This window comes from Rhinoderma darwinii, chromosome 12, assembly GCF_050947455.1.
Source record: "Rhinoderma darwinii isolate aRhiDar2 chromosome 12, aRhiDar2.hap1, whole genome shotgun sequence".
Classification (NCBI taxonomy): domain Eukaryota; kingdom Metazoa; phylum Chordata; class Amphibia; order Anura; family Rhinodermatidae; genus Rhinoderma; species Rhinoderma darwinii.
In genome coordinates, this window is record NC_134698.1 from 73,820,124 (window position 1) to 73,846,124 (window position 26,001).

A 26,001-nucleotide genomic window follows, 5' to 3' on the forward strand; every position below is an offset into this window, starting at 1 on the left:
TGGCGAAATTGCTGTTTTTTTTTTCTATTCCCCCTGAAAAAAAGTTAATAAAAGTTTTAATCAGTAAATTATATGTACCACAAAATGGTGCTATTAAAAAATACAACTTGTCTCGCAAAAAACAAGATCTTATACAGCTGCGTCGGCGCAAAAATATAAGTGTTATAGCTCTTTGAATGAGACAATGGAAAAACTTCAAAAATAAATAGCTTGGTCATTAGGGCCTAAAATAGGCCGGTCACTAAGGGGTTAAAGTCGTAATGTAATTTATTCGACTACAGAAGAAGTTTGTGGTTCCTCCAGAATCCCTTCTCCACTCAGCTCTTCAGTGTTTCCCTTATTTGTTTGAACGTTCATCATACCACCCCGTCCTTCTGGGGGAGGGATGCTCTTACTTGTAGTATATAGTGCAGTTCCCAACCTGGTGACAGATCACAAACAACCTCTGTCCTCCTCTGACGCACAGCTTAGTGTCTCCCCAACAGGGCAGAACAGATTTAATGAGATGGCATTTTTAGGTTTTATTACTGGGGCTATTTTGCTGCTCCTGCTTCTGGCCGTCATAGGTTTCCTTCTGTGCTTTGGATATATCTACTACATCCACACAAAGTTTGACCACATCCCTGGACCCCCCAGAGACAGGTAATTCTGCAACTTTCTATTATACTTTGTTTACATTTATCACTATTTTTCAAGAGGGTTTCTACTTGCTCTCAGTGAATGGAAACACTGTTGTTTTGGGACCTGTCCCGAAAACCTGTCCTGATCATGTCCAGTTGACACAGCTGCGGGGCTTAGTTTTATATTCTGTAACTAGTTGTGCACCTGTGTCAGTTGGACAGGATCGGTGCAGGTTTTCCGCCTCTTGATGTAAACAATGTTTTCATTCATTGACGCCAGCACTGTCTGATTCTACCTATGAAATGATCAATCAAAAACTTAAACCAGTTTAACTTTTTGGGGTGTCTTCGGTCCTATTTTGCAAAGCTCATAAGATCTTAACAACCTTTTTTCGCTTCTTCCAACTTTTGGTGGACTTTGGCCCCTTGTAGATAGCTGAGAATTGGTGTGGCTCCAAGGTACAGAACTGACTGCTATTAACCGCCTATTAACAACTACAGCCCACTATTTGAATCCCATCTGTGTGTCATTATTATTAATATTATTTATTTTAAAGCACCATTTATTCGAGAAGGGATTTAAATATATAACATTAACAATAAAAACAACAAGTACAATAAAAAAAAGAGCTAATAATGGACAGGTAGGTACAGAAGGAGAGAGGAGCCTGGCTATAAGGGTTTACAATCTACAATGGAAAAGGCAAGTAGACAGAAGGTGATGGTAGAAGCTATTCATCCGGTAGAGGAGTGGTAGCAGGGTTATTGCAGGTTGTAAGCTTTTTGGGAAGAGGTGGCTATTCAGGCTGCTTTTGAAGGTTTGGATGGTGGAAGAGTCTGATGTGTTGGGATAGAGTGTATCAGAGTATGGGGGATGCACGAGAGAAATCTTGGAGAAGATGATATGAGGAGCAGATAAGAGGAGAGCAGAACAGAAGGTCTTGTGAGTACCGGGGATTACGTGTGGGGAGGTGTCCGGAGATTAGAGCAGAAATGATGGTGGGGGGGCAGGTTGTGGACAGCCTTGTATTTAATTGGTAATATTTTGGACTGAATTCACTGGCAATAGGTAGCCAGTGAAGGGATTAGCAGAGGAGGAAAGGCAGGGGTTAAATGAGGTGGATTAACCTGGCAGCAGATTTGAGGTAGAATTGGAGAGGTGCAAAAGTGATGGGAGGCCAAAGGGAAGGATGTTGCAGTAGTCTAGGGGGAGATAATGAGGGCATGTACTAGCATATTTCTTGACTCAAGGATGAGGAAAGAGCGGATTTGAGAAATATTTTTGAGGTGGAGGCAACAAGAGGTCATAAGAGCTTGGATGTGCGGTTTGAAGGACAGGGCGGAATCAAAACTTTTGAGATTGGGGAAAGTGAGGAGCCATTAATTGTAATTACTTCTGTTAAGGTGAGATGGGGGAATAATGGTGAATTCAGTTATCACCATGTTGAGTTTAAGGAAGCAGGAGGAGAAGAAGTAAGGATAACCAGTTAGATGCTCTGGAACTAAAAATAGCAGGTAGGTGACATCTGGGCCAGAGAGGTAAATTTGTGTGCTGTCAGCGTAAAGTTGGTACTAAAGGCCATGGAATTTTATGAGCTGTCCCAGGCCAAGGGTGTAGATGAACACAAGCGAGGGTCCCAGGCAGAGCCTTAAGGGACACCAACAGAGAGAGGGGGAGATGAGGAGATGGTATGTGAGTTTGAGACACTAAATGTTTGGTTGGTGAGGTATTGGTAGATCCAGGAGAATACCAGTACTGTGATACCAAGAGATGAGAAAACTTGTAATAGGAGGGAGTATTCGACGGTGTCAAAGGCAGAGGACAGCTTTAGAAGGAGACGCACAGAGTCATGTTGGGAGGCTTTGGCAGTTAAATGATCATTAGTCACTTTGGTTAGGGCCTTCTCAGTGGAGTGATGGTGTCAGAAGCCAGATTGTAGATGGTTGAAAAGAGAGTGTGATGAGACGTGGGAGGACAGTTTAAGGTAGACATGCTGTTCAAGAAGTTTGAAGCAAATGGGAGTAATGAGATGGGGCGATAGTTGGACAAAATGGTTGAGAGATGGATTCTTAAGGATGTGTGGGATGGTTGCATGTTTGAATGATGAAGGGAAGATGTCAGTGGTTAGCGATAGGCTGAAAAAATGGGTTACGGCTGGGATAAACGCAGTATTGTGGTAAAGGATGGGTGGGTATGGAATTGGGTCAAGTGCATGTGGTGAGGTGTGATTTGGAGAATAAGGTGGAGAGCTTTCCATCAGTGAAGCAAGTTATGGGGTGTTACGCCGGCAGCCTGTTCCCTCTGCTGTGCGTGGCCACCGCTGTCTCCATCCTGCCTCGTATGGGCGCGCCACTTCCCCTGTTAGCGGCTACATCGTCCCTAGGGCGCCACCTTAAAGGCCAACATGCGAATTTAAAAAACCTCCCCTTCTATTACACCATGCCTGAGCAATAAGGTTCATCCTAGCAAGTCTAGTGATTCCCTACCTTATACTCTGTTAGATTTTCCTGGCATTGACCTCTGCTTGTGCCTTTGACTATTCTCGCCTTCTGTCTGCTCTGACATCTTTGCTTGTGACCTGTAGCGAACCTCTGCTATTTCCGCTGACTTTTGCTATACCTGACTTTGCATACTATCTACTGATTCTGTACTATACCTGTTTATATTCACCGTTACCAAGGTAGACTACTCTGGCGTAGTGACATGGGGATCCCCAGCAGAAAAAGTCTAGATCCCTGTATAGGAGTGAATACCTGGGTTGCCCTTAGACTCTTCTCCCTTGTTTAGCCCTACCTCAAACCCCTTGGTGAAACAATAGGCTCACACCATCCTCTACAGCCCCGTGACAGTTTCAGTTTCCACGGGCCGTGCATCAGTGTGGGGCAGTTGAAGAGAAAAGGGAAGAGAATGTAAGTAGATTGTTGTCAGATAGGTGGAGAGGCGAGTTTGAGAGGTTATATAGGGAACATAGGCATGTGAAAATAAGGCTGTGTTCACATCACCGTCTGTGTTCAGTTGAGGGGTTCCGTCTGAGGTTTCCGTCGGGTTAACCCCTCAGTGGAAAGGCAAACGGCAACCTCCGCTTCCGTTTCCCTCACCATTGAACTCAATGGTGATGGAAATCTAGCTAATGATTTCTGTCACCGTTATGACTGGGTTCCGTCGTTTTGACAGAATTAATAGCGACTGCGCTATTGGTTCCGTCAAGAACAACGGAACCCTGTCACAATGGTGACAGACAGAAACCATTAGCTAGGTTTCCGTCACCATTGATATCAATGGTGAGGGAAACGGAAGCTTAGGTTTCCGTTTGCCTTTCCGTTGAGGGGTTAACTCGACGGAAACCTCCGACAGAACCCCTCAACTGAAGGGCAACGGTGATGTGAACAGGCCCTAAGGTCTAGTGCGTTGCCCTCTTTGTGAGTGGCTGTGGAGGACCACTGGGAGAGGCCAAAGAAAGAGGTGAGTGATAGCAGATTGGAGGTAGCTGAGTGGTATTTGAAATTGGTGAGATTGAAATCACCCTTGATGATGGTGGCGATGTCAGTAAGTGTAGGAGCCAGGTGGTGAAGTTGTTTATAAAGGTGGTGGCAGTGCTTTGAGATTGGTAGATGATGACCACTTGGAGGAAGAGTAGATACAGACAGCATGTTCTTCAAAAGAAGGGAGTGTGAAGGTGGTTAGAGGTGGAGTTGGGTAACAGGGGCAATTCTCAGATAAGATAATACAGACTCCACCATGTTTGTTGTCGGGGTGGGGAGTGTGAGTAAATTAAAGGCCGCCATGGGAGAGGGCTGCAGAGGAAGTTGTGTCATCTATATATCTATACATCTATATATCTATACAACTATATATCTGTAATTTTTCCTGTAATGAAATTATATATTCTATTTGATCTTCAGTTTTTTCCTCGGGCACTCACCCACATTGATGAAGCTGATAAGGAATAATATGATCATTTATGACCCATTCTTCGATTGGTATGTATCTTATTGCCAAATATTTACTCATAACTAATGTCTTAAATTATTACTTTGACTGTTATAACCCCATTTACACAGGAGATTGATAAGGAGCTGATCAGGAAATTCATCGGGTGATTGTATCGTTTATGCAGCACAAAATATTATCGTTGTCGGCAGCACATCTTTCTGTGTAAACAGAGAGATGTGCTGCCGACATAATGGAAATGTATGGGAACGAGCAATTGTAGTAATGATCCCTCTTCCCCACACATTACTGATCATAGCTCCTTGTGAAAAGAGCAAAGGAACGCCGATCAACAAGCTGTCTCGTTAACCTGCACTCGTTTTTACGGCCAAAATTAGCCGATGTAAAAGGACCCTAAAAGACAGTTCGTTGATCGGCACTCGTTTGCTCCTTTCTCGAGCTAGTATGGGGACGAGCGCTCGTTACTACGATCGCTCGTCCCCATACATTTCGACAATGTCGGCAGCGCATCTACTTGTTTACACAGGGAGATGTGCTGCTGACAACGCTAAAAGTTTAAGCATTTAAAACGATGCGATCACCCAATCAACGAGCGTTTGTACGTTCATCGGCTGATCGTTGCCCTGTTCACACAGGGCAATTATTGGGAACGATAATTGGCCAATGTAAAAGTGCCTTAAGTCAATATGCCTGATCCTTTGTTCCCGCAGATGAAAGGTCGGTGGCAGAGGTATCTATCTGGCTTATTCACCCCTCCCCATTAAAAAACATGCCCGCTTCTCATCCTCATCTTGTACTAGATTAGATAGAATAGGTATGTCTAAAAAGTCCTGGAAGGCCAACAGAGCGAAAAAGTAGATACAGATTAGTAAGTAAAAGGGTTGTCCACAGCATTAGCTTGAATTAGTTGCTTTGATATTACAGAGTCTATAGCTAGCTAGGAAATGTCTTGATGCCTCAAGATACTGTAACCCTCAAAGGGGTTATCTGCTTTGACAATTTATACTTGTTAGAAGGGTCGCTTGACAATAAACAGATCACAATAAACAGAAGTGTCCCCTTGTTGGGATCCTCAGTGATCAGCTGTTATCTATGAGGAAACCTGTCAGTAAGTGTTTAATTTACCTACAGCACCACTACAGGGGAAATGAAGCATTACACAGAGCCCATTCATATCAATGGGTTGTCTGCAGCACTGGTGCTCTAGATTGAAAGTCGCTCTTTGTACCTGCTCTCTTCTCTGACTAAGAGATTAAAATACTGAACAGAGAACCCCCCTCTAATAATTCAGAATTCCCTAATAGGTTATAGGGAAATGGGTATTCTGAACTGTAAAACCCCTTTAATCCTACATTGTCCAAATACAATTGAGCCTATAGACCAGGCCATTTCATGATTCCTTCATTCCACTGAAAAAAAAGTTCATTAAGCACCAATAAAGTCAGATACACATATTTTCCAGGATCTCCAAACTCATTCAATTTCCAAATCTGCTAATTTGTTTAGTACCTGGGTAAAAAAGATCCCATGGTATATTCCATTTTTATGATGCCACCAGTTGGAATATATAAAACTGGGAGTGTTGTTCAGTGACAGGGCCACCTTATTCCCAAACTTCAAAAGAAAGTTCCATTGTATGATGTCTTTCGACTTTTGAAAGCTTTTTGAAATTAAGAATCTGAAGTTCTCATGATTCTTATGCACGGGTTACATTTTAGACGTGCAGACATCAAAATCTGCTTGTCTGGGCAAGGAGCTGATCATAAGCCTGTAGCCCTAATATTTAGATTGATGATACTTTTGCTCTAAAGGGCGGTGCTCTACTCTAAGCCTATGACAGTGTTGTAGTGCTGGGTCTTTGGACAGATGAGGCATGCAGTCAGTTACTTTGAATTGAGTAAATCTATGTGCCACACCTGTGGGGTATGTGGACCCACTAGGCCGCTCTGCCGTGGCAGAGAAGCAGCTGGCCATATAATAGTCAATAACAGTCACAGTCCAGGAGTACCTGGAGGGCTAGGCGGACAACACCAGACGTGGCAGGTGACCTCGGACGTGGCAGGTGACCTCGGACGTGGCAGATGACCTCGGACGTGGCAGATGACCTCGGACGTGGCAGATGACCACAGAAGTGGCAGATGTCCCTGGACGTGGCGGATCACCTCGGACGTGACAGATGATGCAACATGACTCCATCAATGAGTTTAGGCACAGGAACAAACGTAGCAACAGGCTACAGGATACAGGGAGCACGATATGGGAACCCCGGGAGCAGGAAACAACTAAGGGACAATTTGCTTAACTAACATGGGTAGACACAACAACGCTCTAGCAAGAAGTGAAAGAGCAGAGCCAAGGTTTAAACTGATTGGTGGGACCATTTTACTAGGTGTGTGCGCTGGCCCTTTAAGGCCGGGAGTGAGCGTGCGCGCTCACCCTATGGGAACGAGAAACAAAGAGAGGCAGTACTTGCTGGCATCTCGGGAGAGGAGGAGGTTGCTGGCGGACCGGTGAGTTAAGATGGCGGCCGCCATGGGAAGCCGGGTAGCGGCGAACGGCAGCCGTCATCGCTACACTAAGCCTAGACAGAAAAAGTTCAGTACGCGTTGGTATAGGATCCATCTTGGATGTTACCTTTCTTAACTGTTAACGACCAACTGAAGGGAAAAAACGTAAGGCCTAGTTCACACTGAGTTTTTTGGCGCTGTTTTTGACGCTGAAACCGAGACGGAAACCGCACCAAAAACATCCGAAATCTCCTCCTATTGATTTCAATGGGAGGTGGAGGTGTTTTTTCCCGCGAGCGGGATAAAAAAGCGACATGCTCTTTCTTCCCGCGTTTCCGTCTCTGATCTCCCATTGAGATCAATGGGAGGCAGAGAAAGCGGTTTTCGCTGCGTTTTTTTCCTGCGGCGCTCAATGGCCGCGGCCAAAAACGTCGCAAAAAACATGGCAAAGAAAGTGCAGGCAGGTCAAAATCTGAAGGAATTTTGAGGCAGATTTTACCGTCTGCAAAAAACTCAGTGTGAACATACCCTAATTGTGAGGTCTGCCTATGCCGCCCAAAAGTCCTTAGTGTTCCCTGTCCTATGTATATCTCCCATGCATAGGTTTTGCTTATATTGTAGAATGGTTTAAATATCTAAAGCCAGCCATAGAAGGGAGAGTGTAATAAACCTAGATACATTATATGACTCTAATATAAATTGTTCCCACATAGATCGTAGTATTAGATTGTTAAACATCCACATTACTGTGATGATACTTTACACTATTTATTTTCTAGGGTAGAGAAGTACGGTCCTGTAATACGCCTTAATGCTGTTCACAAAGTTATGATCTTTATTATTAGCCCTGAAGGAGTTAAGGTAAGCAATTAAATATTAAATATTCCTATATATAATCTTATTTTCCCTGCAATACTCAGGATACATGTTGAATCTGCTAATTTCATGAATCCCATTGTTTGCTTTCCTAAAATTGTGAATTCCTTTAATGAACATACCTTATGATGTGTACGTAAGGCGGCATATAGATTACTGCCATTTGCATGACTGCTTACCAGTGGTCTGACTAATGCCTATCAATATGTTTGCCCACATTCGATCTGGAAGTTGCTCTTAGACAAATCTGTTTGCGTTAAAGGGGTTGTCTCGCCAGAGATATCCCCTTTCACAACAGATCCTCCCTCGTCTGGCTTTTTGCACCCCTGACAAATAGCTAATTTTGTTGGGGGGAAACCGTGGCCAGCCAGGAAATAAAGTTCTACATGACGGCTGCTCTTACAGAGCGGCTCTGCGTTCTGGCTCATAGACAGGGGTCATATTGGGCATATGGACAGATGTATTAATGAGACAACCTGTTTAAGAGGTCATCATGATCTGAAGGCGATCAGGATTCCTCTCATGCACTTTTCTTATAATTCTATTACAGTAGATTACAGTATGTCTTAAGTTTTACACTGGCCGATTATCGGGGAGACAATTGTTCATATAACGCTCGTTGCCGATAATTGCCCTGTGTAAACAGGGCAGCGATCATCAGATGAACGAGCAAACGCTGGATCATCTGCTGTTCGTATCGTTTTAAAAAACTTAAATATTATCGATGTCAGCAGCTCATCTCCCTGTGTAAACAGGGAGACCCCTTGCCGACATGATAATAATGTATGGGGACGAGCGACCGGAGTAACGACCGTTCGTCCACATCCATAGCTCCTTGTGACCGGAGCAAATGAGCGCCGATCAATGATGTCTCATTGATCGGCGCTCGCTGCACCGGCCGATTATCGGCCGGTGTAATAGGGCCTTTACAATGGAGTTATCCACCAAACTGAATCTGGGTATCAAAGCAGAAGACCACCATCAATAGGCAACCTTGGGTTCCCAAAAATTAATCTTCTCCAACCCCTGTTCTCCTTTGGTAATGCACTGGAACTACTTGATATTTTGGTCTCCTATGATATACCCACAGTAATATAATGTATATTTTTTTATAGGAATTCTTGATGTCACCAAAATACACCAAAGATGATTTCTATGATCAGTTGCAAAACATGTTCGGAATGAGGTAACTAACCACTGGCTGACATAGATAAAGTAATGTCTCTAGTATTATTTATTAAATTATTAACAGTGGCTGAGCTGTTTGGGGCTACAGACATTGCAGTCATAACCGGACATAGGTGCCCAAAGACCCCACTACCACATAAGGGGACAGCAATACCATAAATAGCAAGTAACTGCAGGCCGGAGGGGGCTGGTGCCGATTTTGCATCGGTGCCCAGGAGCTTCAAGCTACACCTCTGATTACAAATCATAACTAAAAGAAGATTGTAATTGTTCATGGTTCGTCAATTTGCTCAGTCCATATTGAAACCAAGGTATACTCTGTGAAGTTAGATACTGCCTAGATAAAGTGTTATACTATGCATTATGTGATAATCCATTGGTACGTTGTCCATAATCTGGTAACCTAGTATGATAAGGAAAGTTACTTGTAAAGCTTTGGCCGTTTCCAGTCCCTGATGACCCTTTTGGATGCTATCCATACCACCATGATCCAATGGGCAAGTGTACAGTCCTTGTAGACTCAATGGCATAATGTCCTCTCCTTAATTTCCAGTAGGTTGTATCCAGATTCTGTTGATCTAATGGTTGACGTCTGACCTCAGTTTGTTTGCTGTTTTGCCATTGCCTTACTCTCATGTGATAATCTCTACTTTTAGAACTTTGGGAAGAGGTTTATTGACAGATCGAGATTATGACCACTGGCACAAACAGAGGAGGATTTTTGATCCAGCATTCAGCAAAACGTAAGTACCTGATATCCCTACATATCAGAATGTCATCAGGTCAACCATAATGTTGTAGGTTAGAAGTGGTTGCTGGCATTACCTAGAAGACAAAGACTTATGTACGTCACCAAGTTCTTCTTGTGTAAGTAGCAACAATGTGCAAGGGCAAACACATGAAAATCCCAGATTACTTCTAAGAGATGAACTTTCCAGAAGAGCAATAAAATAATGACATATGATGTGACTGATAATAAACATTGATCTATCAGTCATCACTAGCGTTATGTATTTGGTAACTTCCTTTCCAGCTACCTGATAGGATCAATGGGGCCTTTTAACGAAAAGGCAGAAGATCTGATGGAAAAACTGGCACAAAAAGCAGATGGAAAATCTGAAGTAGTAATGCACAATCTGTTTAGTAGAGTGACACTGGATATCATCGCCAAGGTAACTCTAAGCATCCCATAAAAAATTGTGGGGTGGGACTGATGACATCATTATGATGTGACGTAATATTAAATGCCTGGCCTATTGGAAATGTTAATCTACTCCACTGCTTCTCTGTGAGATGGTTGGAGACCTCGAGACCTCCTTAGGGCACTGTTTGATTGACCAACCACTCAGTCCATCACTGGACCCCCTCCTTATATCCCGCAGTTAATCTTATGAGAAGATGACATTGTTCATAGTCTCATAGAAGTCACCTGTGGTCATTTTCCAACCACCGTCTTACATGTAGCCACACTTTGATGAGGAAGTGTCGAAAAAGAAGGAAAAAGTTCAGGTCATGTAGGATTTCAGAAGATCTTACCTTATTTTCTGTGTTCATCTTTTTAGGTTGCCTTTGGGATAGAGCTCAATGCTGTTTTTGATGATCAAACACCATTTCCACAAAATGTTTCAATGATTATGAAAGGAATGGTTGAAATACGGGATCCATTGTCAGTGGTTTGTATTACATCCAGGGCAATATTTTTACCTATATTAATATTGGGCACGTGAAGGCACTGGAGCTCCGCTATATTACGCAGTCACTTTGATTAGAAGATGACCATATACATAGTCTTTTCTAGTGATGGAAGAGAGGGAGGCTTGGTTGCCATAGATTACATCTTTTTTATTTTTTTTTATTTTGTTTATTATACTTTTTGAATATGGGGTACAGGAATAAAAAGGGAGGGAAAATAAAAACAAACAACAAGAAAAGAAAAAGGGGGGGGGGGAATCCCCAGAAGCAAATTTGGTTACAAGAGTTTACAGATGTGATAGACTACACAGCCATCAATAAGTAAATCTTGTATTATTAGTCGGGGGAAGGGAGGGGGACAAACATAAACAAGTTAGCCTGTGTTCAGAACAAAATCTCCTAATGCATTGATGGCATACAAAAGTAGAAAGCATGCTTCTCCTTCTCTTAATCAAGGCTTAATGCAACGATGGATAAAGAGGTGGGGCGGGGACCAGCAAACCGCCCATATCCGTCCACACCACTGTAAGCGCTGCACGGTTGTCCGAGAGAAGAGAACACGCCAACTGAGTGCACGACTCCCTCCAACACCTCAACCACTCCAGAATCCTGTACACCCTCACGGCTAACTTTAATTCTAAATTGCGTATTTCAATTCCCGTAAAAATCTGAGTTTGCACTAGATGATGTAACAAGGGATCGATGGTGAGATTAAAAAGTAAAGGGGAAAGAGGGCAGCCCTGTTTTGTGCCCCTAAATATATCTATAAGGGGACAGCTCAGCCCATTGACCACACGCCAAGCGCAGAAACTGTACAAATTGAGAGAAAACCATGCCAAATTGTGATTTGGAGAGGACCGCGTCTAAAAATGGCCATGCCACTATGTCAAAGGCCTTCTCGGCATCCAGGCTCATGAGCATGGTGACCGGTTGTGCCGGGTCCTGTGCCAATACAGTCGCAGCTACCGCCGTTCTAATCTTTTTATTCTGGTCCTACCCTTTGTGAATCCAGTCTGGGCCTCACAGAGGAGACTGGGGAGAAAGCACTGGAGTCTATCTGCCAATATTCTAGCCAAAATGTTACAATCCTGGTTTAATAGTGATATCGGGCGATAAGATTGGGGTAAGGATGGGTCCTTATCTGGTTTCGGTATAAGGACCGTGCAAGATTCTGTGAAGCGGTCAATGGGCTTGTTGTGTATGAAGGTGTCATTATATAGACTCGTCAGAAGTGGTACAATTTGGGGACCTAGCACTTTGTAATATTCTGCTGGAAATCCGTTTGGACCCGGCGTTTTCCCATTAGAGGTCAAAGAAATTGCCTGTCTCACCTCTTCCTCCTGTATCTCAGAGTTCAACAAAAGCTGTTGTTCTGAAGAGAGAGTGGGCAAACCAACCGAATCCAGAAAGGAATCTATGTCAGAAAGAGAAGTCTGGGTGGCCCTATAAAGATCCTCGTAGTATGCTGCGAAAATTTGTGCTATCTCAGTAGGGTCTGTGGAAACGGTTTTCGTGGGGGGGGGGGGGGTTAAGCAAGGAGAGGATTAAAGGGGTGTCTCTGTTTAGTAAGTGCGGCCAGGAGTTTGCCTGTCTTGTTGCCCCATCTATAAAACTTATTGCCGATATTTCTTACATGCCAGTGAGATTCATCATGGATGAAGGTGTCCAGGAGGTGCTTAGCTGTCTGATACGCTAGATTACTTTCCGGGGTAGAATCATTAGCATGGGTCCTTTGAGTCGATAATAGAGAGGAATGTGAGGCAGTGAAATGATCTCTTCGTAATTTCCGCCTCCGAGACAGTTTACTGATGACATGTCCCCGCATCACAGCCTTCGATGGAGCCCACAATAGAGGGATATCATCTGACTGAAACATGTTGTCATCCAAGTAGTTACCCCAGTGCATTTGAAGGTATTGTTGAAACTCAGAGGAATCTGTCAGGTAGGCAGGAAATCTCCAGAATTTAGATCTCTCAGTTGGGGAGGATAAGGCCATAGTAAAGGTAATCGGGGCATGGTCCGATATAGCAATCGGGTGAATCCAGGAGTTTTTATGGGAATCAAACAATGAGGTGGAGATTAGGAAATCGTCTATTCTTGAAAATGTGCCATGTGAACTCGAGTGACACGTATATTCCCTAGCTCCAGTGTCAACTACTCTCCGGGGGGGTCACACAAATTAAGAGAGTCAACGGAAAATTCTAAGGAAGATACAGCCATTTAGGATTGCGGGTTTGGTGGGGATCGATCCATAGAGACATTTCGGACTAGATTAAAGTCCCTGCCAATGATTAGGTCACAGAGCGGAAGACCCAGAATTATCTGAAGAACCTCCATGTAAAATATGTGTTGGTCCTGATTAGGGGCGTATACATTAACCAATAAATAGGGAGTGCCCTCCACCGTGACGCGCAAGATAATGTATCTGCCTTGGAGGTCACTAATGGATTGTTCTAGCTTGAATCATAGGGTTTTTCTAAAAAGAATCACCATGCCTCTTGAAGAAGAAGAGTGCAAGGCGGAATGACATTCACCCAACCAGGGGGCCGTCAATTTCCCTTGGGTGCCCAGTCTCCAGTGAGTCTCCTGCAGAAATATGACATCTGGGGAGAGTCTCTTGAGGTGGTTAAGCACTTTCATAGATTACATCTTATTGTATGTTGCGTAGATGATTGTAGATGGTTACTAAGTGACAACAGTCGCCGTTCAGTCATTATTAATATTTTTTTTCCCTATAGTTTTATCCATCAAAACAACCCTTCATCAGAGAACTGAAAAAGCATGTCAGACATCTGAGAGAAACGGGAAAAGAATGCATTGAGCAAAGGATGAAGGCGATTCGTGAAGGAGATAACATTCCTACTGATATCCTCACGATGATTCTTAAAGGAGCCGGTATGTTGCCATTTTCTCCCTAAATAATACAAAACACCAGTAAATTTAAATTCAGTGAGTGAAGTTGTTATCTGGTCCTGGGAAAGCTAGGTGACAACCAATGTGGGTGCATCAGACTCGTGTCGGCAACAGTCTCACTGTATAAGAATACATTGAGTTGACAGTAGGGTTTATATGTGGTACCACAATAGTCTATGTGTAGCCCTATCCTTGTAGATGTAATGACATCCCCTACTTGCCTATGGGAAAGCTCAATGACAACTCCCTATGGGAGATCTACTGGTGGCCATATTGGTTGTCATTCAGAAACAGATATAACCAAGAAACGTCTGAATCGAATTTTCAAAAGCTTAAGTGAAGAACACGACTCATGATCTTGTATTTACTAGAAAATCCGCTTGAGGTATGAAGAAGACAGAATTAGTCTTGGTGCAAATTGTCATATGATGTGTCCCTATATTATGCTTCTTCTTTGGAGACTTTCATAGTACACTATACACGGTATCTCATCATTTCCTTTCATTGTCTTTTCAGAACAGGAAGAGAGTTGCACTCTGGAGGATTTAATAGATCAGTTTGTGACTTTCTTCATTGCAGGTTTGTAAATCTGAGTGTTATGGTTCTATCTATCTATCTATCTATCTATCTATCTATCTATCTATCTATCTATCTATCTATCTATCTATCTATCTATCTATCTATCTATCTATCTATCTATCTATCATCTATCTATCTATCTATCTATCTATCTATCTATCTATCTATCTATCTATCTATCTATCTATCTATCTATCTATCATCATTTATCTATCTATCTAGTGGCGTAACTACCGCTGTAGCAGCCATAGCTGCTGCTACGGGGCTCGCGACTTGATGGGGCTCGTGCCGTCTGCCGGTACAGGCCCCGCGTGCCCAGAGGCTCCGCTAGCAGCCACTATGGCTGCTACAGCGGTAGCGACGCCACATTCAATCCTTCGGACACAGATAATATTGACAGCTATAACACAGCAGGGAGGTATCTCCCTGCCCTGCCATAGGCTACCTCCCAATCGTCCCGGATTCAGCGGGACAGTCCCGGACCCCGGGCGGTGTGCCGGGCAGCCAGGGGTATGTCCCGCTGTCAACTGTATCCTGAGTCCTCAGGATGTAGATACAGTTGATCCCAATTCTGAAGCAGGGAACCATCAACTCCCTGATTCAGAATTAGTTCAGAGCGGAGGAGCAGAGGGAGCTCCTCCGCTCGCCATGGAATCCCCGGGTACAGTGCTACTTTAAGCGCTGTGCTCGGGGAAGCCCTTGGCGTTACTGTCCATATATGGACAGTGACGTCAGTGGCTACTCCTTGAGTGGAATCCCCGTTGCCGACTCTGGCCGGGGTTTCCGCTCCAGGAGGAGCCCCTGACGTCAATGTCCATATATGGACAGTGACCTCGGGGGTTTCCTCTAGGAGCGGAATCCCCAGCCAGATCATCGGCGACGGGGATTCCACTCAATGAGTAGCCACTAATTCGGAAGCAGGGAACAATCAGCTCCCCGCTCACCCAGGACTCCCCGGGCACAGCACTACTTTAAGCACTGTGCTCGGGGAAGCCCTGATGACACAGTCCATATATGACATCAGTGGCTACTCCTTGAGCGGAATCCCCTTTGCTGATGATCTGGCCGGGGATTCCGCTCCTAGAGGAAACCCCTGAAGTCACTGTCCATATATGGACATTCACGTCAGGGGCTCCTCCTTGAGCAGAATCCCGGCCAGATTCGGCAACGGGAATTCCGCTCAAGAAGTAGTGACCGACGTCACTGTCCATATATGGATCATGACATCAGGGCTTCGCTCTAGGAGCGGAATCCCTAACCTATGCTCTGGCTGGGGATTCCGCTCCTAGAGGGAGTCCCAATGGCGCAATCTACAAGGGGGGGTGGCGCTATCTTCAAGGGGGGGGGTGTCACAATCTACATAGACACTGTCACTATCTACAAGTGCACGTGCACTAGGGGCAGCTAAGGGGGCATTATACTGTATAGGGGCAGATAGGGGCATTATACCCTATGAGGGCAGTTATGGGGGCATTTTGCAGTGTGGGGCAGCTTTGGAGGTATTATACTGTGTGTATGTGTATATATATATATATATATATATATATATATATACTGTATATTGGGGCATTATACTGTATGAGGCAGCTATAGGGGCATTACACTCTATGTGGCCGCTATGGGGGCATTATGCTGCATGAGGCAGCTATGGGGCATTATGATGTATGGGGGCATCTGTGTGGGCATTATACTGTATGGGGGCATCTGTGTTGGCTTTATACTGTATGGGGCATCTATGGGTCAGTATACTGTATGGTGGCAGCTGTGGGGGCATTATACTGTGTGGGGACAGCTATTTGGTATTATACTGTGTGGGAGGCACTATGGGAACATGATATTGTGTGGGCGGAACCGGGTGTGTATGGACGGGATTGGGTGGGATTAGAGGCATGATTTAAAAGGAAATAAAATGCTGCGCTGCTCGCAGCATCGGTTATCCCTCTTTGTCATACTTGAAAGTATAGCACTGTCTACAGGGGGGGCTGTATAGCATGGTCTACAGGGGTGGCTGTATAGCATTGTATGGGGAGCCTGTATATCCCTGTCTACAGGGGGCACTGTATAGTACTGACTACAGGGGGCGCTGTATAGTACTGTCTACTGGGGGGGCTGTAGATCACTGTCTACAGAGGGGGCTGTATAGAACTATCTACAGGGGGGCTCTACCTACAAGGGCGAGCTGTGTGTGGCACCCAGGGGAGGGGGGCCCAGTCAAAAGTTTGCTATGGGGCCCAGTGTTTCCTAGTTACACCCCTGTATCTATCTGTCTATCTAGCTATCTATTAATTAATTATCTATCTATCTATCTATCTATCTATCTATCTATCTATCTATCTATCTATTTATCTATCTATTAATTTACAAATGGTTTTAGGTCAAGAAACAACGGCCAACCACATAGCCTTTACTGTGATGGAATTAGGACGGCACCCAGACATACTAGCTAGGTAAGTCAATTCTCATACAAGGGACCTAGGCTATTTAACTGAAAGTTCCCATATACGACACTTCTCCTAAGCGTTGATATTGTGTACGTATAAATGTTGTTTTGATCTGGCCATTTATATCGACTCCTAAAAAAGGACCTGTCATCTCTCCTGACATGTCTGGTTTAGTAAATAATTGTATTAGCCATGAAATAACAATCCTGTAACATCTTTTCTTAGAACCCTGCATTGTGCCGTTCCTCTGTTATTCCTTCTAGAATTTTATGAATAAAATGACAACTGGGTGTTACAATTCCATTCATCAAATGGGCGTGTCCCTACAGTCTCACTCTGTCAGCACTGATTGGCCAGTATCAGTCTGTGTAGGGACACACCTCCAACTGGTAACTCCTACGGTAGTTGTCAATTTATTCATAAATTTTTAGGATGAATATCAGAGGAACGGCACAACGTAGAGATCTAAGGAAAGATGTTCCAGAAATGTTATTTCATGGGGAATACAATTATTTACTAAAACAGACATGTCAGGAGAGGAGACAGATCCCCTTTAATGATGTACCCAATTTTGGTCCTTAGAACCAGTGGACTTTTTTTGTTATTGCCTTCCTGACAGACATGACCTTTTTATTTGGTGCCTTGATGTAGCTGTTTGAGGCTTTACTTTTAGCAGATAGAGTTGGAATTGTTCTCTTTGGCTGATAATTATCTAATATCTATGGCCAAATTGAGGGTATAAATCCACTTTTTCAGTGAAAGCAAAGAAATATATCTATTTCTTTTTTTTTTATATGGTGTATAACCATTACCTTGGTGGGACAAAGCAGCAAAATATCAGGAAATGGATTAGGTGGTAACTTAGGCCTCAGGGTATGGTCTATGTCAAATTAATCCCACCTCTTGATTGGTTTAAATTTGTGTTTGACTTCCACCTTCCCGCATATAATATTGTAATATTATCTTGACAGTAACTTCCTATCTCATAATTGTGCCCCTTGCACAGGGTCCAGGCTGAAGTGGATGAAGTTATTGGCTCCAAAAGAGACATTGAATATGAAGATCTTGGAAAACTGAAGTATCTTAATCAGGTATTTATTAGGATTAGTCTTCATTTCTATGACTTTACAATCTAATTTCCTTCCTACCCACGTGTTCCCTTACAAACTGTGGGCAATATGAGTTTTAAAGAGGCTCTGTCACCAGATTTTGCAACCCCTATCTGCTATTGCAGCAGATCGGCGCTGCAATGTAGATTACAGTAACGTTTTTATTTTTAAAAAACGAGCATTTTTGGCCAAGTTATGACCATTTTTGTAGTTATGCAAATGAGGCTTGCAAAAGTCCAAGTGGGTGTGTTTAAAAGTAAAAGTCCAAGTGGGCGTGTATTATGTGCGTACATCGGGGCGTTTTTAATACTTTTACTAGCTGGGCGCTCTGATGAGAAGTATCATCCACTTCTCTTCAGAACGCCCAGCTTCTGCCAGATCACGCTGTGACGTCACTCACAGGTCCTGCATCGTGTCAGACGAGCGAGGACACATCGGCACCAGAGGCTACAGATGATTCTGCAGCAGCATCGGCATTTGCAGGTAAATCGATGTAGCTACTTACCTGCAAACGCTGATGCTGCTGCAGAATCAACTGTAGCCTCTGGTGCCGATGTGTCCGACACGATGCAGGACCTGTGAGTGACGTCACAGATCTGCACTGCCAGAAGCTGGGCGTTCTGAAGAGAAGTGGATGATACTTCTCATCAGAACGCCCAGCTAGTAAAAGTATTAAAAACGCCACGATGTACGCACATAATACACGCCCACTTGGACTTTTACTTTTAAACACACCCACTTGGACTTTTGCAAGCCTCATTTGCATAACTACAAAAATGGTCATAACTTGGCCAAAAATGCTCGTTTTTTAAAAGTAAAAACGTTACTGTAATCTACATTGCAGCGCCTATCTGCTGCAATAGCAGATAGGGGTTGCAAAATCTGGTGACAGAGCCTCTTTAAGGCTTAGGCTATAGATCTGCTAAATGTTTTTTGCTACCAAAAACACTTAGAATTTAACATTATTTCTTCTTTAGGTTTTAAAAGAAACCTTGAGGGTTTACCCAACAGTTCCAGGAACATCAAGGGCATTAGAAGAGGAAACGATTATCGAAGGAGTGAGGATTCCTGCTGGATCTAATCTAATGGTAGGAGAGAGACATTGCTGATCGTAAATATACCACCAGGGCTGAATCACGACCCTGGTGGTATAAAACCGGGAGATCACATGAGACAAGAGAGAGATCCCTAGTCTCAGAATGAATGCTGGGAGGGAATAGAAATTGCTTAAAGTTTACTTCCAGTTACCTCCTGCCAAAACTGACTTCGGGCATGGAGAGGCGGTCCTACATGATGGGCAGTACAGATGTAGCCAAGGTTGTCTTGACTTTGATAACTTGCTGCAGAGTGATATCCCACAACAAAAGCCATTGAAAAAGTCACTCCCACAGTTCCTTCACTGGAGCGACGGGAGAATGACCAGACATCACCTCCAGCCGTGCCAGGACTGCTGCTGATTAGGATGATTGTCCTGGCACGGCTGGAGCTGATGTCTGGTCATTCTCCCGTCGCTCCTGTAAAGGAACTGCGGGAGAAAGTGACGTCACAGCATGATCTCGCGAGATCACGCTGTTCTGTGAATAAAGCTGAGCATGAATGAAGAGAAGTGTATGACGCTGATTGGTCCACGTCATACACTTTTCTTTACAACGCCCCGTTGGGCTTTTACAAAATATTTGCATAAATGTAAAAATGATCAGAATTTTGTCACTAATAAATGTTTGTTTTTTTAAAAACAAGACTGTAGTTACCTACATCAAAGCGTTTATTAGATTAGGTAGGAGATACGGAAGTATTAAACTGGTGACAGCGCCTCTTTAAAATTTCTTAACAATGTGTGATTTAATGCATTAAAAGTCAATATAAAGATGGCTACATCTGTACATTAGACCCATGAAAAATACGGTCGTGTGCATGGGACCTTATCCCGCAGAATGAACTCAGGGTAGGTAGGAACCAGCATTGCTGAAATTACAAACAGCTTTGGGCAGTGGCGTAACTACTGTTGTAGCAGCCGTAGCAGCTGCTACGGGGCCCGCAGCATGAGGGGGCCCGGGCCACCCGCCGGCACAGGCTCCCCCTCCCATGGCCGGAGGCTCCGCTAGCAGCTGCTATGGCTGCTACAGCGCGACGCCACTGAAGGGGTTGTTCCTACAAAAGACATGCATCCCCTATCCACAGGATTGGGAATACATGTGTGATCGCTGGGACGCGCAGCGATAAAGAGAACGGGGGACCGAAAGTCCCCTGACCTTCTCCATGACAGACCTCGGATTTCCGGCGTCTGTCTGCAGCTCCATAGAAATTACTTCCGCACCGGTCGCGCTTGTGTGCATGCGTGACCAGCACTCCTTTCATTTTTATTGAACTGCGCAGAGGCCGGAAGTCCGAGGTTTGTCATGGAAGAAGTTCTCCTTATCGCTGCCAGCGATCACACATGTATGTCTTTTGTAGGACAAACTATAGGCCGTTTTTTTTTATTTTTGAAGGGTTGGGGGCTGTATGGCGTTATCTACAGGGGGGGTTTGGGGCTGTCTGGCGTTATCTACAGGGGAGGGCTGTATGGCGTTATCTACAGGGGGGCTGTATGCCGTTATCTACAGGGGGGGCTGTATGCCATTATCTACAGGGGGGGCTGTATGACGTTATCTAAGGGGAGGGCTGTATGGCGTTATCTACAGGGGGGGCTGTATGACGTTATCTACAGGGGAGGGCTGTCTGACGTTATCTACAGGGGAGGACTGTATGGCGTTATCTACAGGGGGGGCTGTATGCCATTATCTACAGGGGGGGCTGTATGACGTTATCTACAGGGGAGGGCTGTCTGACGTTATCTACAGGGGAGGGCTGTATGGCGTTATCTACAGGGGGGCTGTATGGCGTTACCTACAGGGGGCTGTATGGCGTTATCTACAGGGGGGGCTGTATGGCGTTATCTACAGGGGAGGGCTGTATGACGTTATCTACAGGGGGCTGTATGCCGATATCTACAGGGGAGGGCTGTATGGCGTTATCTACAGGGGAGGGCTGTGTGCCGTTATCTACAGGGGAGGTCTGTATGGCGTTATCTACAGGGGAGGGCTGTATGACGTTATCTACAGGGGAGGTCTGTATGGCGTTATCTACAGGGGAGGGCTGTATGGCGTTATCTACAGGGGGGCTGTATGCCGTTATCTACAGGGGGAGGGCTGTATGGCGTTATCTACAGGGGGAGGGCTGTATGGCGTTATCTACAGGGGAGGGCTGTATGACGTTATCTACAAAGGGAGGGCTGTATGGCGTTATCTACAGGGGGAGGGCTGTATGGCGTTATCTACAGGGAAGGGCTGTATGACATTATCTACAGGGGGCTGTATGGTGCTGTCTATAGGGTGCGCTGTGTGGCAGAATCTATAGGGAGGCACTATCTACAAGGGGGGGTTGTGTGATACCCAGGGGAGGGGGGCCCCAGTCAAAAGTTTGCTATGGGGCCCAGTCTTTCCTAGTTACGCCCCTGGCCTTGGGTAGAATGCACGACCAAAGTGGAGGCAGTCACCAACCCCAAATGTACAACATAAAACACAAAAAGTTGGTCGGGGCTGTTGGGTCACACAGTTTGATCATAATGTGCGCTAAGAACCTCACATTTATAAGTATAGGAAACTTAGCAGTGATGCAAAATAATATACATATAGTATTGGTGTCTTGGCGCTCGCAGAGAATGGTTTTTAGTTTTGTATTTTTTGCAGTCACAGCGTACGTGAAGTTGCTGCACCGCTGTGATTTTCTACATTTGTAATAACATCCCAGTGTCTGTACTAGTCTTAAGTGCTGTCATTTTTTTCTCTTTGAAGTTTAACACATACATCATGTGCCGGATGGAGAAATATTTTAAAGATCCCTTTGTCTTCAACCCAGATAGATTCCACCCTGATGCTCCCAAGTAAGTAGCCACATCATGACGAGCATACTCTTAATGCTAATCGTGCGGGCCCAGCTCCTATGTAATAAGAAGCGGGGCAAGGGCTGTATTATACCGCTGCAGCCCCGCTACAATGGCAGAGATGTGAGAAACCTCTGATCTCCGCCATTGAAATTCTTTTTTTTTTTTTAGTTAAACAGTTAGTGTATAAATGATTAAACATTGTTCTCATTTTTTTAATTTTTTCACGAGTCAGGAAATTTTATAAATTAGATTCTAATTTATAATATTTCCCAGTGCTGGTCACTAGATGGAGCAATTCCCAAAATTGCAGCATTGGCATGTGGTAAAGCAACCACATTGCTTTATGCTGCAAAATTTGAGAAGACACACTCGCTCTAGTGAGCTCACAGAATCCCCCCTCCCTTATCCTAGCTAGTGCCAGGAGAAAGGAGGGGATTGAACGTTCAAACCTCCTACACTGTGTGTCGCCATTTTTTGAGCGAATACACAGTGTAGTAAGCTTACATACAGTGGTAATCACACACTAAAACACGTACATACACAGAAATAACTTACCTGCTCCTGCCTCCGCCGCTCCCTCCGGTCCGTCCGCTCCGTCTGCTTCCTCCGCTCCTAGTGCTTGCATTAGAACACATGTCCGGAAGCCGCGACCGGAAGTAGTCATCTTACTGTCTGGCCGCGGCTTCCGGTCCACAAGAAAATGGCGCCGGACGTCGCTCGGCCGAAGACCTTCCATTTGGACTGTGTGGGAGCGGCGCATGTGCCGTTCCCACACAGACGGCGTACAGCATAGTGAATGGAACGGGTCCCGTTCGTATTCTCTATGGGGCTGTATGTGCCGTATTCCATGTCTGTATGTGTCGTTAATCGACACATACAGAGATGAAAAAAAAAATGGCAGCCCCCATGGAGAAGTAAAAGTTCAAAAATAAAAAAAAGTAAAACACAAACACACAAATAAATAAAACATTTTTTAATAAAACACTAAAAGCAAATGGATATAAAAAAAAAATTTTTCGCGACACCCTTCCTTTAACCCTTTGCATGCCACAAATAACGGTGATCGTGGGATATAAAAGGAGAGACTGATCCTCTTTGATTGCTTTACAGGGAAATCTTTGGAGATCAGGGCCCATACCTTGAAAATGCAGACAGCTCAGGGCCCATTAACCCTAACCCCTGGGCTGTCTGACCATATTCCATGTTAGTCCTAACAACTAGCTGTGTACTATTAGTGCACAGCGTAATATGTTGGCATATACATAGTTACTGTATATGCCAGTACAAATTTTAGTAAAAAAAACGTAAATCGAAAATCAAACCTTTAATCGATCATTAAAAAAAAGTAAAAAATAAATAAATGTAATGATTAAAAAAAATCAGTAAGAAAAAAAGACAATACACAAACACTTTTTTTTTTACAATAAATAAACTTTACTAATTAGTCTCAAGACATAAAAATAAAAAGTTATGACCGTCAAAATGCAAAGAGGCAAAATGAAAAAAATTGTTCAAGTTCTCAAGGCCAAAATTGACCAAATCTGTAGCTAAAGAGTAATCCTGCCCACAAAATAAGAAAAAAAAATCACCTGGGAATATAAACTTTTAAAGTGAAAGTCCACTTTTTAACACTGCATCATTTTTTATATATATATATATATATATATATATGTATATATATATATATATATATATGTATATATATACTTATATATTTTTTGATATACACAGACCTCAAATTCCCCTGTGTGGCCGTAGAGATAAATAATATAGTTGCCAGCCGACACCACAAGGGGGAGCTTAGGAGCCAACTCTTTACTGTTTTAATATTGAATTCAATGTATAAACAGTATGCTTCTAAGTTCCCCCGATGGGAGTTGTGGTAATGTCTATATGAGTTGTCAACTAGCTTTTTCTGAAACAGATATAGCTAAGAAATGGTAGGACAAATCCTTTATAACAGTATGACAGAAAGCACCAGAACTTATATTTACAGGTGATTTCTTCATTTTAGGTGGAATTATTCTTTAGGTCCATCTGATAGTTGATTTATATAGGTTATCATGCACTGGATATACCTTTATCTTGTTTTATATAAACAGGCCTGGTTTCTCCTACTTTCCGTTTTCTCTTGGACCGCGAACGTGTATTGGACAAGTCTTTTCTCAGGTAGGTGAATAGTAAAAACTAAATAAAGAAGAACGAGGGATTAAAAAATGAGCCTGGAAACTATAAACTTGTAAATTTAATCTCTATTGTGGGTAAAATGTGTGAAGGTTTTCTAAGAGATTCTATCCTGGAGTACAGTATCTCAATAAAAATAATGGTATAACTCAGTGTCAGCGTGGGTTTATAAAGGATCGGTCCTGTCAAACTAATCTGATCCCCTTCTATGAGGAGGTAAATTCTAGACTGGTCTGGGGTGAGTAGTTGGATGTCATATATATTTTTCCATAGCATTTGGTACTCTACCACATAAAAGGTTGGTACATAAAATGAGAATGCTGGAACTGGGGGAAAAAATGTGTAAGGCCCCATGCACACGACCGTAAAAATCGTCCGTAATTGCGGCCTGCAATTATTGTCCGCAATTGCAGACCATTCACTTCTATTGTCCATGGACACCTTCACATTTATTTACGGGAAGGTGTCCGGGCCTTAGAAGTTTACAGCAAAAGCTAGGACATGTCCATTCTTTTGCTTTTCACGGACCATGCTCCCATACTTTGCCGAAAATGCGGGCGGCCTGCCTTGCCTGCAATCGCGGCCCGTGATTACGGGCACGGCTGTGTGCATGGGGCCTAAGTGGGTAAGTAACTGACTCAGTAATAGAAAAAATAGGGTGGTTATTAAGAGTACATTAATATTGGGTCACCGTCACTAGTCGGGTACTACAGGGGTCAATATTCAGCCCTTTGCTATGTAATACATTTATTAATGGCCTTGTAGAGAGATTGCACAGTTAAATATACATTTTTGCAGATGATACTAAACTGTGTAAAGTAATTACCACAAAGGAGAACTGTATTCTTTCACAAATGGATGTGAAGAAGTTGGAGGATTGGGCACAAAATTGGCAAATGAGGGTTAATATAAAAAAAATGTATGGTTTTGCATGTGAAAAGGAAGAATATATGTCACTATTACATACTAAATGGGAAAAACACTGAGTAAAACTGACATCGAAAATATTTTCAGTTGACAGTAAAATGTAGCAACCAGTGTCAGGCAGCTGCTGCCAAGGCAAATAAGATCATGGGGTGCACCAAAAGGGGCAAAGATGCACATGACGAGAACAAAGTTCTACCCCTTTATAAATCATTAGTCAGACCACACAGTGTGTGCAGTTTTGAGCACCTGTACACAAGAAAGTCATATAAGAGCTTGAGCAAACATACTGTAAGAGCAGTGAATCTATGGTACTCTGTGCCAGAGGAAGTTCTTAGGCCCCATGCACACAACCGTAGATTTCGTCCGTAATTGCGCACCGTAATTACGGACCCATTCATTTCTATTGACCACGGACACCTTCCTGTATATTTGCGGGAAGGTGTCCGGGCTGTAGAAAGCCTCCCCAAAAGATAGGACATGCCCTATCTTTTGCTTTTTACGGACCGTGCTCCCATACTTGTACTGCTGCCCATTTTGGCGAGTGTACAGTAATATACAGTGCTTGCATCAGATTTACGTGTGCTACACATGCCCAATTACCTGCGATCTGGGGATATATAGTACCACCATGTCCCTTGTCACATATATTTTGTATGTTCTCTCTGTACAGTTGGAGGCAAAGGTCATCATAGCGAAGCTCCTGCAGAGATTTGAGTATGAGCTGGTGGAAGGACAGAGCTTCAAGCTCTTGGATACCGGGACCCTACGGCCTTTGGATGGTGTGATCAGCAGACTGAGACCCCGAGCGGAACACAAAGCATCAAAGAAATAATGTTGTAATTTTATTTAATAAAAGAAAAAGAGAACATTTTGATTAGACGTCATTCATACAAGCATATATGTTCTGCACTTTGGTTGATGTTAAGGCTCATGCACGGGACAATGTTACCGAAGTATTCTCCCCTGCAATACACAGCATGTTCTCTATGCGGTCTGAAAAAAATTTAACTGTATTCACTTCCATGTTTACATCTATAATTGATTTGTATGTGTGACAGGGCAATGAGAGAAAGCAGGTGCGTGGAATG

At 43.7% G+C, this 26,001-nt stretch overlaps 1 protein-coding gene across 1 annotated transcript; it reads left to right on the forward strand.

Annotated features, from left to right (window-relative positions):
* The first annotated feature begins 426 nt into the window (after positions 1-426).
* On the forward strand, positions 427-25,783 carry LOC142664750 (cholesterol 24-hydroxylase-like). Its single transcript, XM_075844050.1, has 15 exons — positions 427-642; positions 4,524-4,601; positions 7,859-7,940; positions 9,071-9,141; positions 9,800-9,886; positions 10,177-10,315; positions 10,706-10,816; positions 13,574-13,730; positions 14,265-14,327; positions 16,702-16,774; positions 17,775-17,859; positions 18,855-18,965; positions 21,711-21,799; positions 23,905-23,971; positions 25,584-25,783. The coding sequence occupies exons 1-15, from the start codon at positions 506-508 to the stop codon at positions 25,743-25,745; spliced, it is 1,512 nt and encodes a 503-aa protein (XP_075700165.1). The 5' UTR covers positions 427-505; the 3' UTR covers positions 25,746-25,783.
* Positions 25,784-26,001: the final 218 nt, after the last annotated feature.

What these genes read in the sequence shown, in the direction of transcription:
- LOC142664750 (XM_075844050.1), top strand. Translation starts at nt 506, where the DNA reads ATGGCATTTTTAGGTTTTATTACTGGGGCTATTTTGCTGCTCCTGCTT. An exon ending in TTAGCCCTGAAGGAGTTAAG is followed by an intron (nt 7,941 to 9,070) that starts GTAAGCAATTAA and finishes ATTTTTTTATAG; the next exon opens with GAATTCTTGATGTCACCAAA. An exon ending in TTGGACAAGTCTTTTCTCAG is followed by an intron (nt 23,972 to 25,583) that starts GTAGGTGAATAG and finishes CTCTCTGTACAG; the next exon opens with TTGGAGGCAAAGGTCATCAT.